Source organism: Dendropsophus ebraccatus, chromosome 4 (genome assembly GCF_027789765.1).
Source record: "Dendropsophus ebraccatus isolate aDenEbr1 chromosome 4, aDenEbr1.pat, whole genome shotgun sequence".
Lineage (NCBI taxonomy): Eukaryota > Metazoa > Chordata > Amphibia > Anura > Hylidae > Dendropsophus > Dendropsophus ebraccatus.
In genome coordinates this window covers 53732508-53745914 of record NC_091457.1, presented here as the reverse complement: position 1 = coordinate 53745914, position 13407 = coordinate 53732508, and the positions used below count along the sequence as shown (strand labels likewise).

The 13407-nt window shown below is 40.9% G+C and overlaps 1 protein-coding gene across 1 annotated transcript in view; it reads right to left on the bottom strand.

Moving 5' to 3' along the window:
* Positions 1–13407, bottom strand: part of SPON1 (spondin 1) — a 280785-nt gene that overhangs the window by 134075 nt on the left and 133303 nt on the right. The window contains exon 6 of the mRNA XM_069965794.1: positions 7860–8008. Within this exon, the coding sequence (XP_069821895.1) occupies positions 7860–8008 (149 nt within the window). The remainder of the gene's footprint in view (positions 1–7859; positions 8009–13407) is intronic.

Here is a 13407-nt window from a genome sequence, read left to right as displayed (position 1 = left end):
CAAGCATGGTTGAATAAGATCCGTGCACAGGTTAACATCCAGAATGTTAATTTTTTTTTTTTTTTTTTGGTAATGGAGTACTTTAGAGGTTCTTGGGGTGTGTGCCATTCCTTTTAGCTGTACAGTGCTTGTTGACTGTATTTGCATATGCTATGTATACTCTCTAGTGCCTATTCCTCTGTGAGTCTGCCTGCCACCTTCCATACTATGACTCCTGTAGCTGCCCCTTGCAATCAATGTATATATGTATATATTTGTGCATTAATACATTCAAGTATCTAGTGAGCATGCAGCACACACAGCGCATCCTGCCACTTTCACTCACACTGGGCAGCAGGCGACTGTACCACAACTGTCTACAAACAAAAGGAAAAATGGCTCCAGAATCAGACTACCTGGGTTTATTTGTAGTCTGTTACTATGGGGGGGCCTAAAAGTTTTCATTGGAGCTTTGGACTGGTTAGAATGGTCACATTAGATAACATTTTATTACAGTACAAATAATACTTGCAAAAGTATTCATCCCATTTAAAGTTACAGAAAATCACTCTCAAACTACACAGGTGAGAAAACACTACTCATGAAAGAGTTAAACGTTCCAGAACAGCGTGATGTTGCCGCACTATTTCTTATTCATCTATTGTTGTGTTCAAATTTAGCAATTTTTTTGTTTATCTGTTTTTCACTCCTGATGTTAATGACAAACCATAATCATGCAATCAGAGTTCCAGTAAATTGGTTCTCAAAGTTACATGCATAAAATACACTTGATTTGACATTTAAAATGATTTTCATTCAGACTGGTTCGATGCCAGCAGGTTCCTATCAGGGCTTTATAGGCTTCTGTATAGATTGGAAATATTATTTTAACTGCTGATGTGTCATTTAGTCAGTAGAGCATTGCTTTGTGTTCTGTTGACTTATACTGAATAATTATACCATGTAATAAATAGCAGAATTAAAAGCAGTTGATTTTTCACATCATTGTATAATCCTGATCTCTGAAACACAATGTAACCTACCTCCTCCAATAGTCGGTAACCTGCCAGGTTGTTGTGGGTCCCTTGGCCCTTGGACTAGGCCCTCACATTGTCTCCAATAGCAACCCCTAACCCCCTACACCAGCATACATTGTGTAAGCAGAACTCTGAACATTACTTTTTGGGGCCCCACAAATCCCGTACAGCGTAAACATAATGTTCAGAGTACTGCGCACACTCTGAGCCTATTATTGACTCAGCAGCACAGACATTCTGATGTGGGATGGTCAGAATGTGTCCCCCAGACTATACAATGCCCTGGTCTGATTTATAGGATAGGGGATAAATGCTAGACTGTGGGGGATCTGACCACTATGCCCCTCTGCAATCCCCAGAACAGTGCCCTGAGTCTTTGCAATGAATAGAGCAGCGAGTCCAGCATGAGTATTGTCACTCCCTTCACTGTCTATTTTTTGGATCCTCCACAATTTGACATGTATGCAGTATCCTGTGAATAGTGGATATGTATCCCATCTCAGAATACCCCTTTTGAAGTAATTCATCAGATATCTCAAATTTACGGTACACCATCTGAATTTTTTGTAATATTCAAAACTAAATGAATAGCCACAAACTAGAAATGAGTGAACTTGCCAAAATTTGCAAAAAAAACCCTGAACAATCGTTTAAATCCCGCTGCCTCCACGTTTTCCAGGCTGTATCCATGTTCTCCAGACAAGGTGTCAGGAACCGGCATGGGGACACAGACAGTGGAGTACTATCAGGAACTGGTATGAAAAGACACAGACAGTGCAGTCCCTAATTCTGAGCCCACATAAGCTGTCCTTACCTACTTTCTGCACTCTACCCTAGGCTGCAGTGGGCAACTGGCAACTGGGCCCAGATACCGACAGCTAACTGGTGAGTCGGCTCCCAGTCAACAATCAGTGAACACACACAACACCTTTGCTGATCAGCCAAGGAGAGAATACTTGCCACTGCTACAACAAGGAATAACAGAGAAGAGTATAGATAAAACATGAGAAGCATTCTGGTTGCTATGAACACCGAGCCAAACGCATGGGCTGAGTCCTAACACAGGGTTTGTGCAGACCTGAACTTTTGGCAAATTTGCTCATCTCTACCGCAGACCATTAAAAAAAAGAAAAGAATTTTAGGGACTCATTTATGAAAGTATGCCATGGAAAAGACAGAGATTCTTAAAATCTCCATGGCGTGCACCAGCTTTAACACCCCCCCCCCCCTCGCCTAATGGGTGGGCAAGGGAAGCAACAAAGCAGGAAGGAGGTTTACACCTGAAAACAGGCATAAAACCATGCAAAAATCTACACCTGTGTTGGCAACAGGAGCAGGTCCTGCTGGCTATACAAAAAGGCGTGCACCACTTAGTAGATCCAGCCAGGTAAATAGGGATGAAGCTTTTATAGGCTTTATTTACACCAGTGGTACTAAAAATCCCCATAGTGTCTACATAAAAAGTGTATATTGTTGAAAACCATAAAGATAAATGGGGCTATTAAAGTATTAAATGAGTATGTCTAGTAGGCCTGATCATTACGGGTGTTTAAACCTACGTAGTTAGCCTCTGCATAAATACGGACTCTAGAGGACCCTAAACAAAGACAGTAGACTAGATTTCCTCTACATGTAGAACACCCACCTCTTAATACCAGGATTGTTCACCATTACAGCACTTCTTTTCACTCCAGTGCACCAGCACAGGCACTGGAAGTACTTGGCCTAGTGTGAAATCCAAACCCTCTGAATAGAAATAGATGGAAGAGCTTCCATATCCCCTCTGTAAGCATCTCTTTATCAGAATTTTATTTGTAGCAGTAACCTTTTACAACACTGCTATAATATATCCAGGAGCTGAAGGAAGCCCCTCTAATATAGAGGCCAGGATTGTCAAAATAAATTTTAGAAAGTTTTCATAGTCAGTATGTAATTCAGCATTGTGCATTTGAACTTATGATGCTATGTTATATCATTAAATCAATAGCCACATATTTTTTCTACGTGAATTGAACCAAGAACTGAGAATTTCTAGGCCATCTTTGGTCTAAAATAAAAAATCAATGTCTGGAATATACGCTTTCATTTACTATAAAGTCTGTTCCATCTTCAAATCGCAGTACGCACAAACATCCATTTATCCCATATGGCTGAATTTGCAAAGCAAGTAACAAAGTGAGTGGTTTTGCCTGTAGAGATGAAAAATGTTGTATTCATAAATGTCTGACCAACATTCCTATCACCGGTCTAAGTACCCACCAGACATAATTTTTTAAAGAGTTTTACAGATTTTTCTCTTGTATTCCACAAAAAATGCTGCCTCAGCAGAGCTACAGAACCAGAAGGCGTTATACGACAGCCGGCTTCATACGACACAGTTATATGAAGAGTACCTGCTTACTATTTGTTACCGCAGTCTGAAGGGAACTAGCAGATATTTTATTTGTATTTTTGGATGTTATATAGTTGAAGTTTTGTTCGAACCGTCATCAGATTTTTGTGGCAGACACCAATGGCACCCAACAAACCCCAATGGGTTTCCTTATATTTGACAGAAAGTACATTCTGCTATTCGTCCTGTCAAATCTGAGAGAGCTGCTGAAGGAGGTTTAGTAGTATGAACATATCCTTTAACTACATGGATAAAATATTATTATATTATAAAATACCAAAATTGTACAAACCCTCCATTGTGTAGATATCACAATTAGAAATTAACATTTTTGAAAAAAAAAGTGATGAGTATTATGGTATACCTTATACAGTAACTCCTGTTAGTGACCATGTTAAACAATGCCTGATTAATAAGTCAGTGGCATGTAGAGGTATAGCATAAAGCCATAAACTAAGGGCTGTATTACACGAAATGATTATCGTTCGAAAAATCGTTGGATCGCTTGGCTTTAAACGTTAAATGTTTCATGTAATAGCAGGCAACAATTTAATGACCAACAAGAAATCGTTGATCGTTTGATAGAATCTGGACTTATTTTCATTGTTAATTGTTCACAAATCGTTTGAACATCATTCAGAGTAATAACACGTTGTTCGGTCAGCCAGGAAAGGACGAGCACAAGAATGACTGCAAGTAACCATCATTGTACTGTATAATAAGGAGAATGATTTAAGATCGTTTGTCATAGTGGTCGTTTTAGATCATTTATTGTTAATTGTTAATCGCCGAAAAAATTTTCTGCAAAGTTTTCTGTGTAGACAACCCATAGATTGTTCCCACTCATGTCATCGGGACTAATCCTTCAGGATCTGTAGTAGGATCTGTAGAGTGCACGTCCACAGCAGAAATTAAAGTGTCGGACTTGGATTTCTGCCATGGAAACACTTGAACTGATGTGCGAATACACCCTAATGTTTTTTTTCTTGCCCAACAGCTCAGTCAATGGCTTGTGTAGTACACCTTCCATTATAGCAGCCTTTTAGAACCATTTTTGGCTCTAATTGTAGGACTTTCAGAAACAAAATGATAAAGAAATGGTGCTTTTTATGGCAGAGTCCATCTTGTTCAGGATGTGCGCTTTGTACACTGTACACGCCTTGTTTTCTAACAACAGGAGCCTTTTACATTCACAAACAGATTTTGCTTTACTAAAAGCGCCAATTACCAGCATAGAAGTGCAATTGGTTTCTCCCGCGTTCCTTGCAGAATCAGAATCACTTATAACAGTCTATTATGGAGAGCTACGTACTCTATAGATAATCACTGCCTTCAGGTACAAACAAACATATTTATAGCGTTGGGTAAGATGGAAAAAGCCTAGGGGGAGTAACATACAGTAGCTACGTCTGTAAGTGATTCAGGCAGCTTTTAGTGTCGATTATACTGTAGGGAAGAAAGTAGGTTATAAGTTTAGTGTTTAACTAATTAAAGGGAACCAATATGTATTTGGTTTTTAAAAAGTTAAAGTGTTATTCCCATCTAATAAAATAATGGCAGGATATGCCATTAGTTTATGATTAATGGAGGTCTGAATTTTGGGATTGAAGAGAGCATGGCGCTGATGTTTTTGTACTGCATAACAACTCCTGGCTGTAACGCCTGGAGTAGTGGATACACTGGACCGTCACCAGCGATGGCACTAACCTCACCAGGTAGCGGAGTCTAAGGGGCCGCTGGTTTTCACCAGAGCCCGCCGCAAGGCGGGATGGACTTGCTGCGGCAGGCGACCCCCAGGTCGCTACCCCTGGCTTGGTTGCTAGTGACGGAGGGCGAGGCGTGGCAGGAGCAGTAGGCAGGAGATAGTGCCGGCAGAGGACTGTAGACGTGACCGCAGGTGGCGGACAGGACTCAGAAACAATGGGAAGGCAGCGGGCAAGGACTAGGGACAAGGACTGAAGACAGGAACAAGGGACAAGGACTAAGGTCAGGAACAACAGGGAGCTGGGCCAAATGCTATGGGAAGCAAGTAGAGGCTCCAATACCTGAAAGGGGGCAGAGCTGGAACTTATAGGGGAGTGATTGACATGTGGACCAATTAGGAGCGCACTGCCCCTTTAAATCTGAGACAGCCGGCACGCGCGCGCCCTAGGAGGCGGGAACGCGCGCGCCGGCCGGCACAGTGAGTGACAGGAGCGGAGGAGAGGTGAGGCGCCCCCAGGGGCCGAACTAGCAGCAGCGCGGGTCCCTGCACAAGGACCCCGGCGGCTGCATGGGGCAGGAGGAGGTCGCGGCGGTGGCCCGGAACACGGGACGCCGCCGCGGCCGTGACACTGGCCACCCAGATGGCAACATAGGGGTCCCAGGGGTCAACCTATCATTGATTATAAAATGATATACCTTAAGGATATGCCATCACATTCAAATGATAGAATACCCCTTTAAAGGCTCTGTCTGAGGAGTCTTTCAAGCCTCTTTTTCCGACCCGATTTTGTCTTGGAAGTACAGTACAGTACAGTACAGGCGATGATTCTAATACTATTAAAAGTTTTTATTTAGACACATAGGGGGAGATTTATCAAACATGGTGTAAAGTGAAACTGTCTCAGTTGCACCTAGCAACCAATCAGATTCCTCCTTTCATTTTCCAAAGAGTCTGTGAGGAATGAAAAGTGGAATCATATTGGTTGCTAGGGGCAACTGAGACAGTTTCTCTTTACACCATGTTTGATAAATCTCCCCCAATGTATTTTAAAGCCGTAATGGCTTCTTTTTCAAGTGTCATACATGACACTTGAAAATGAAGCCAGTGCGGCTTTAACCCTTTAAGGACCGTGCTAACTTTCGTTTTTGCGTTTTCGTTTTTTCCTCCATGTGCTTAAAAGGCCATAGCACTTCCATTTTACACCTACAGACCCACATGAGCCCTTATTTTTTGCGTCACTAATTGTACTTTGCAAGGACAGGCTGAATTTTTCCATAAAATATGCTGCGAAACCAGAAAAAAAATTATATGCGCAGTGAAATTGAAAAAAAAAACGCAATTATTTTTCTTTGGGGGGGGCTTCATTTTTACGCCGTGTGTCCTATGGAAAAACTTAGTTGTTATATATGTTCCTAAAGTCATTATGATTAAAACAATATATAACATGTATAACTTTTATTGTATCTGATGGCCTGTAAAAAATTAAAACCATTGTTAACAAATATACGTTCCTTAAAATCGCTCTATTCCCAGGCTTATAGCGCTTTTATCCTTTGGCCTATGGGGCTGAGTGAGGTGTCATTTTTTGCGCCATGATGTTTACTTTCTATAGGTACCTTGATTGCGCATATGCGACTTTTTGATCGCTTTTTATTACAATTTTTCTGGATTTGATGCGACCGAAAATGCACAATTTTGCACTTTGGGATTTTTTTGCGCTTACGCCATTTACCGTGCGAGATCAGTAATGTGATTAATTAATAGTTCGGGCGATTACGCATGCGGCGATACTAAACATGTTTGTTTGTTTATTTATTTATTTATTTTTATTTATAAAATGGGAAAAGGGGGGTGATTCAGACTTTTATTAGGGGAGGGGATTTTTTATTAATAAAAACACTTTTTTTTACTTATACTTACAGTAATATGAAGCCCCCTGGGGGACTTCTATATACACAGAACTGATCTCCCATTGAGATCAATCCTGTGTATATAATAGAGCAATGATCCATCAGATCATGGCTCTATTATAATGGTCTGCTGCAGACCATCTAAATAGATTGCCGAGCCGGGAACAGCGTCAGTACAACGGATCTCCCTGCCGCGATCGCATCACGTGAGGGAGATCTCCCACTAGACACCAGGGAGAGGGGCCACATTCACTGTTCAAATGCAGCTGTCAGCTTTGACAGCGGCATTTGAATTGTTAATTAGCCGGCCGCGGCGATCGGCCGCGCCGGCTAATACACGCGGTCCCTGGCTGCACTTAGCAACCGGGGAACCGCGCGCTGCAGAGAGGGCTCACGCCGGGAGCCCTCTCTGTTTACTCTTAATGGCCGCATGACGGGTATACCCGTCATACGTCGTTAAGAGGTTAAAATAGCATTATAGTCATAGATAATATTATAGTCATCACTATGTTCTTATAACAGCAAATACAGATCGCAGAACGGCACTGGGTGGATCAAGGCTCAGATAGGGTGCACAGCCTCGTGGTACCAGACCCAGGTTCCGGTGATGATACAGCAAAAAGTATTTTGGCGTGTCCCCTTCTTTCTACCTTTTGTCTTGTTCTTATATGTAGCACTAAAAACACTTTTTTTTAAATAAACAGGGGATGGACGATTGTTCCCGCATCTGCTCACCTCCCATTGATCAGCACTTATAAATGTCAATGATCTGTGTTTAAGGATACTAATACAATACATCTTCAAGATCGGGTCGTTACATGGACTGGAGTGCTTACCTTTTGCCGTATCTCTTCTTCCATCTTGACTGGGGAACCCAATTCTGCTACTTGTTTCACCCCTTCACTAGCATATCCTCCATATTCCCACAGAACATATTCCTTAGAGTGTGAACCGCCAATAATTGCAGACCAGTGATTGGCTCTCCCTGTAGAGATGGAAACAAAAACATTTTTTTTTCTAATGTCAACTAAATGTATTTAGCGAGAGATGAAAGACACAAGCACAACGGGGGAATTCATCTAAATGTAAAATTATGCAGATCTTCTGTATGAAGGGGAAAAAAATAAATCAAGACAATATTTTGTTGACCTAGAATGGTTAATGGCAAAATGATTTACTGTATGAATTTAAAGGATGAGAATAAAAAGGCATGGTGCCAGGGGATCACTCGGGCCGAGGTGTCTGTATGGGTCCAAAGACCCCTCTACCAGATAAGAAGACATCATAACATAAATGAACCATGGGAGCTGAAGGCTGTTACCGATTTTAAGAAACTTATTTTAAGAAAGTTTTACATCTATAAAAAGTAAATGTGATACCAACAAATTATCCCATGCATTGTTTTTTTTTACTCAAGTTATAAATAGGGCTGTATGACCCACAGAGGAAAATTCTAGATTTTTTTTTAAGAGGGGACTTAAACCCAATTTTGCTTTAACCTCCATTTCTACTGTGTCAACTTTCCACAGACATAATAAAGTAACATGGAAAGGTGGCATAGGTTATGCCTACCCCTGGGGCTTTGTTTTCTTTATGTATAGCCTTAAATACAGTATTATAGCTTTCCTTAAATAATTAAAAAAATATATATTTAATAATATTTCTGCCTTATAGGGGTTTTCCAGGACTTTATTATGAATAGTGTGGTGGCCGTGCTCGGCTATGCTGGCGGCGCAGGGTCATCTGGTACGGTGGTGTAATAGCTGAGTGGGCCTAGGGTCACTTGGGAACTTGTCACGGTAGCCTGGAGTGGTGTTGGACCCACCCCGGACAGTTGGAATGGCAGCACCACAGTACAGAAAAGGTAACTAGAGATGAGCGAACCTCGAGCATGCTCGAGTCTATCCAAACCCGAGCATTCGGCATAGTGGGGGCTGCTGAACTTGGATAAAGCCCTAAGGCTATGTGGAAAACATATCCATGTATTAATGTTTTCCAGACAGCTTAAGAGCTTTATCCAACTTCAGCAACCCCCGCTATGCCGAATGCTCAGGTTCGGATAGACTCGAGCATGCTCGAGGTTCTCTCATCTCTAGAGGTAACCCGAGTGTACAGGTGTGTGTAGGTGCAGGTGCACAAGGAGGAAGCCAGAGTCCAATGCGTCTAGCAAAAATAGAACAGTTTACTGGAGGTAACCGTAGTGCAATACAAACTCAAGGATAACTTGTTGACCGCCTTATGCCCACTAGTTGCCGGCTACCCGTCCTAGGTGAGTAGTATGAGCCCCAGCCGTCAGTTATCTGGGGGAAGCAGACTTCCAGGGTTTCCTAGTCGTCCTGCACTGCGCAGTGGGATATGTAGACGTACCATAGCTTTGTCCCACTTGGGTCAGTTCCTATGGCTTCAGGTAACTGCCCTGCACTTTTTAGAGAGGTTCCTGGCATGGGCAAGATGAATTCCTGTTTGGCTTCTCTCCCCTGGAGGACGTTTAGCACTGCATAGTTAGAATTGCTTGCATAGAGAAGACTTTAGTTGCTGTCTGTCCTGTCAGGAAACCTGGCCAAAGCCAGGCCCTGGCTTAACCTCAGCAGAGACCAGTTGGTTTGCTACACCAGAACTCCTCACTTCCTCCTGCCAAGAACTAACTCCTCCTACAGGGGCTAACTAAACCCTTCTGTGAGTAGTGGAAGCTGTAAGTGTGTGGAGAGAGAGAGGATAGGATAGGACAGCATAAGAGAGAAAGCACCTGCACCTGTGACTGGTCCATACATGTGACATACAATATAGTTAACCTTGAAGTTCCCTCAGCTGTGCATAAGGTTAAATACAGACAGTGGTGACACCTAGTGGGGAAAACACAATAGCACACCATCTTCCACCTGAGGGAGTTACTTTCTCAGGTGCAATAGACAGCACCCTGTGCTGGGACGCCACAATAGGTGCACAATATCATATCACTGACTCTTGGTACTCAGGGCTGTAGTACTTTATGCCAATGTTTTGCACTACAAATATGGCAAAGTGGGGCAGATTTACCTTCTTTTCTAGCATTACCATTATACTTTTGAAGCCCTCGCAGGACTACGTCTGACACAAATTTGTTGGAACAAGAAGTTAGGACTTTACCTTTCACTGAACAACACTCATTTATCTAAATGGAAAAGTGTCAGAAACGTTGTCAAACTGGCAAAGTATGGCGCAGTATGACAGTATTTATCAACAGGGCATGAATCTACTTCATGCTGCTAGTTTAATTAACCCCTTCCTATCGTGTCCCACAAATAAACAGCACTGGGAGCCAGTTACAGTGCTGTGACTGCATGGGCACATGGGGAATGGGATGGTGTGACTGTGATAAAACAGCTGGCATTCCGCAGCAGTGGCCAGGATATGAGAAATCGCTGTTATCTCATAAAAGCATGCATAGTAAGACGCTATTAACTAATCATCCCAAATCTTCTGAAGCTGCGGATCTGCTAAAAACAGCTTCCTATGGATCCTTTTTTTTCATAAACATCAAGTTTTGGGTCTGTTGATCTTCCTTGCAGCCAAATGATTTTCTTTCAGGAAGCCAAAACAAAACAAAAAAAAAAAACTTCAGATTCCCTGCTTTCATCTCATCTGCAAAGACATTAATTTTCTTAACCTGGCACAACATAAGAGCCATCTTTACAGCTGCTACCTCTGCAACGCCACGCTCATCTCTCCTAATAATAAACTGTTCCAGTACTACAAGTGATTTAACACATAAATGACATTCTATGATCTACTTCATTACCTCTCGAAAAAATGGGAATATTTGGAGCGCCAGTAAGATAGTAAGATGCTGTAGGCTAAATGTGAAAAGATGAACCTTTCCTTTGTGTCATTGTGAATTAAAATCTTGGAATATATTTGGCATACTCGGCAAAGTTTTAGATATTCGACTTTAGGCTTTGTTACCTTATAGATCCCTTTGTCATTGTAAAAGATACTCATTCAGGAGTAATAGTGTAACGGATTATAGCAAACTACAAAGGAGTGAAGAACATTTTTACTAAAGCTAAAGGATAAGAATGAACTTCTAGCTCTACATAGACCATTATAAATTTCTTAGACCCATAAACTTTTATACATAATAGGCAGTATTTTGGGGTTGAGAAGTAGAAATAATTTTGTTTTTGCCATCTTTAGAGGTGGACAAGGACAAGCTTCATAAAGTCAGGACGTCTAATTGAGAAATGGAGTGGTTATCCCAGGTGGATCCCAGGTGGTTATGAGTATAATTGAGTTAGGCCCTTAGGTCTTTGGAGAGGGTTGTAATCTATGTATATTATGAAGGTGAAATAGCAGCAGATCTTATTAAAAAAAAAAAAAAAAAGACATATGGGGAGCTTTATCAAATATGGTGTAAGGGGAAACTGGCTCAGTTGTCCTTAGCAACCAATCATATTATACTCATAACAGAATCTTTGTAAAATAAAAAGTGGAATCTGATTGGTTGCTAGGGGAAACTGAGCCAGTTTCACTTTACACCATGTTTGATATAGCTCCCCCATAATTCTATAAAAAAGCTCATTTTCATCAAATAATTTTAAGTTCACACACAGTAAAATAAAACTAAAAATCAAAAATACGATCGTAACTATGAGTGAAAATGAAACAATGCCTGAATAGGTGAGAAAAAAAAATAAAAGGCTGTATTTTGCAATGGAAGGTGGTAAATAATGAGCATGTTCATTAATTTTACGGCCATTATTCTATACGGTTTGTGCACTACCTACCAATTCTTTCTACTGTATAACATAATGCCTATAGATTACATAGCATTATCTTGGTGACAGATTCTCTTTAAGAATTTATCCTTTTGTCTACTTTTGGGAAATTGTTCACATGGCATCCCATACAGCCGATCATAACTATATACACATATACAGTGGTCCCTTAATATACAATATTAATTGGTTCCAGGACGACCATTGTATGTTGAAAATATTGTATGTTGAGACCAAAAATCTATGGAAAACTGGCCGGGGTGAAGAGCAGCACAGGACATGTAGTATCACACTATACTCTGAGAATCACTATTACCCATTTCCTTAAGGGGGTAAAGTTTGCTTCATATTAATGCTGCTCACTCAGGAGAAAAGAAACATGAACAGCTCGGTGGCGTTAACCTATAACTAAAAATGCGCTTTCAAAAAATTTGATTTTGTCTCCATATATGATGAGAATACCACTTGTTTGGGGGTGGTGAATTCCAGGTATCCCCAAATCTACTCACAGATGAATTTAATTGTGCTTGCTTACCGCTGGAATAATAAGGCACACCTGGAGAAGACCATGAATTTATTTATATTTGGTTAAACTAAAACACTCTTGCATAATAGTATAGGAAATATTCAGGGCATTTTTAAATTTTTATTTTTTTACATTTTTTGCTTGTATTCAGGGAAAGAAATTGACTACTAGTTACAAAAGGGATCTTTCATAGTGACTTCCATATTCAGGGCCATCCAAATTAGTTCTAAAGGGTCAGCTAAACTAACAATATCTAAGGCTACTAAGACTTCTATGTGTGTTAAGTGCCAGAAAGAAAAATAAGAAGAATGCCAAGGTTAATTTCAGGCATACCTGGATCTATTGGTTTTATACATGTTGTTTATGAGGTTCATTAGCTCTATACTCACAGTAGTGTATTTCAGTATGAAATAGTGCAATATGCCAACATTTAGGATTTATCATTTTCCTCAAGTTGCCACGAAAGGAAGGTTTTGTAATTACCATTTTCAGTACCTGTACTGCTTTTTTTATAGCTGTGGGCATGGATATTTATCTATGAGAAGGCATAAGATGAATATTGGGTATAATAAGGCTTATGTGCCACAGGCAAGTATAATGAGAGGCGCACAGCACTATGTCTATGTCTGTCCTCTCCGGCTTCTGGTGCATAATCGTTGCACAATATGTAAGTGTGCTAGATATTGTACCACCGGTAATGAAGACCGATAAACACCATTAGCAGTTGGACTTGGAAGTGCATTGTTCGTTAGTCTCAGACTAGAATCCTATTGAACAAAACATATGTTCTATGTACACAATGGAAGAGATTCCGAGAACAAAGAGCACTCCAGGCACCCAGCGATTATCAGCCTGCGCATTGCAAGGTAGGTACGTGAAAGGCAGCAGAAACAAGTATAAGAAAGGTTTCAATGATAAACAACATTTGCTGAGCACATCCTCCGAGTTATTATTCAAAGCCCCTCAGCAACTGCTGCCTGTTTTGTTCTCTTCTGTACCTAGCAATAGGAACTGAGTATGCAGCTTGCACAGACTCCATTCCCCAATTAACATGGACACAAAGGTCTAACCGATCCTGATATAGGCTTTTGTTATAGAAGATAA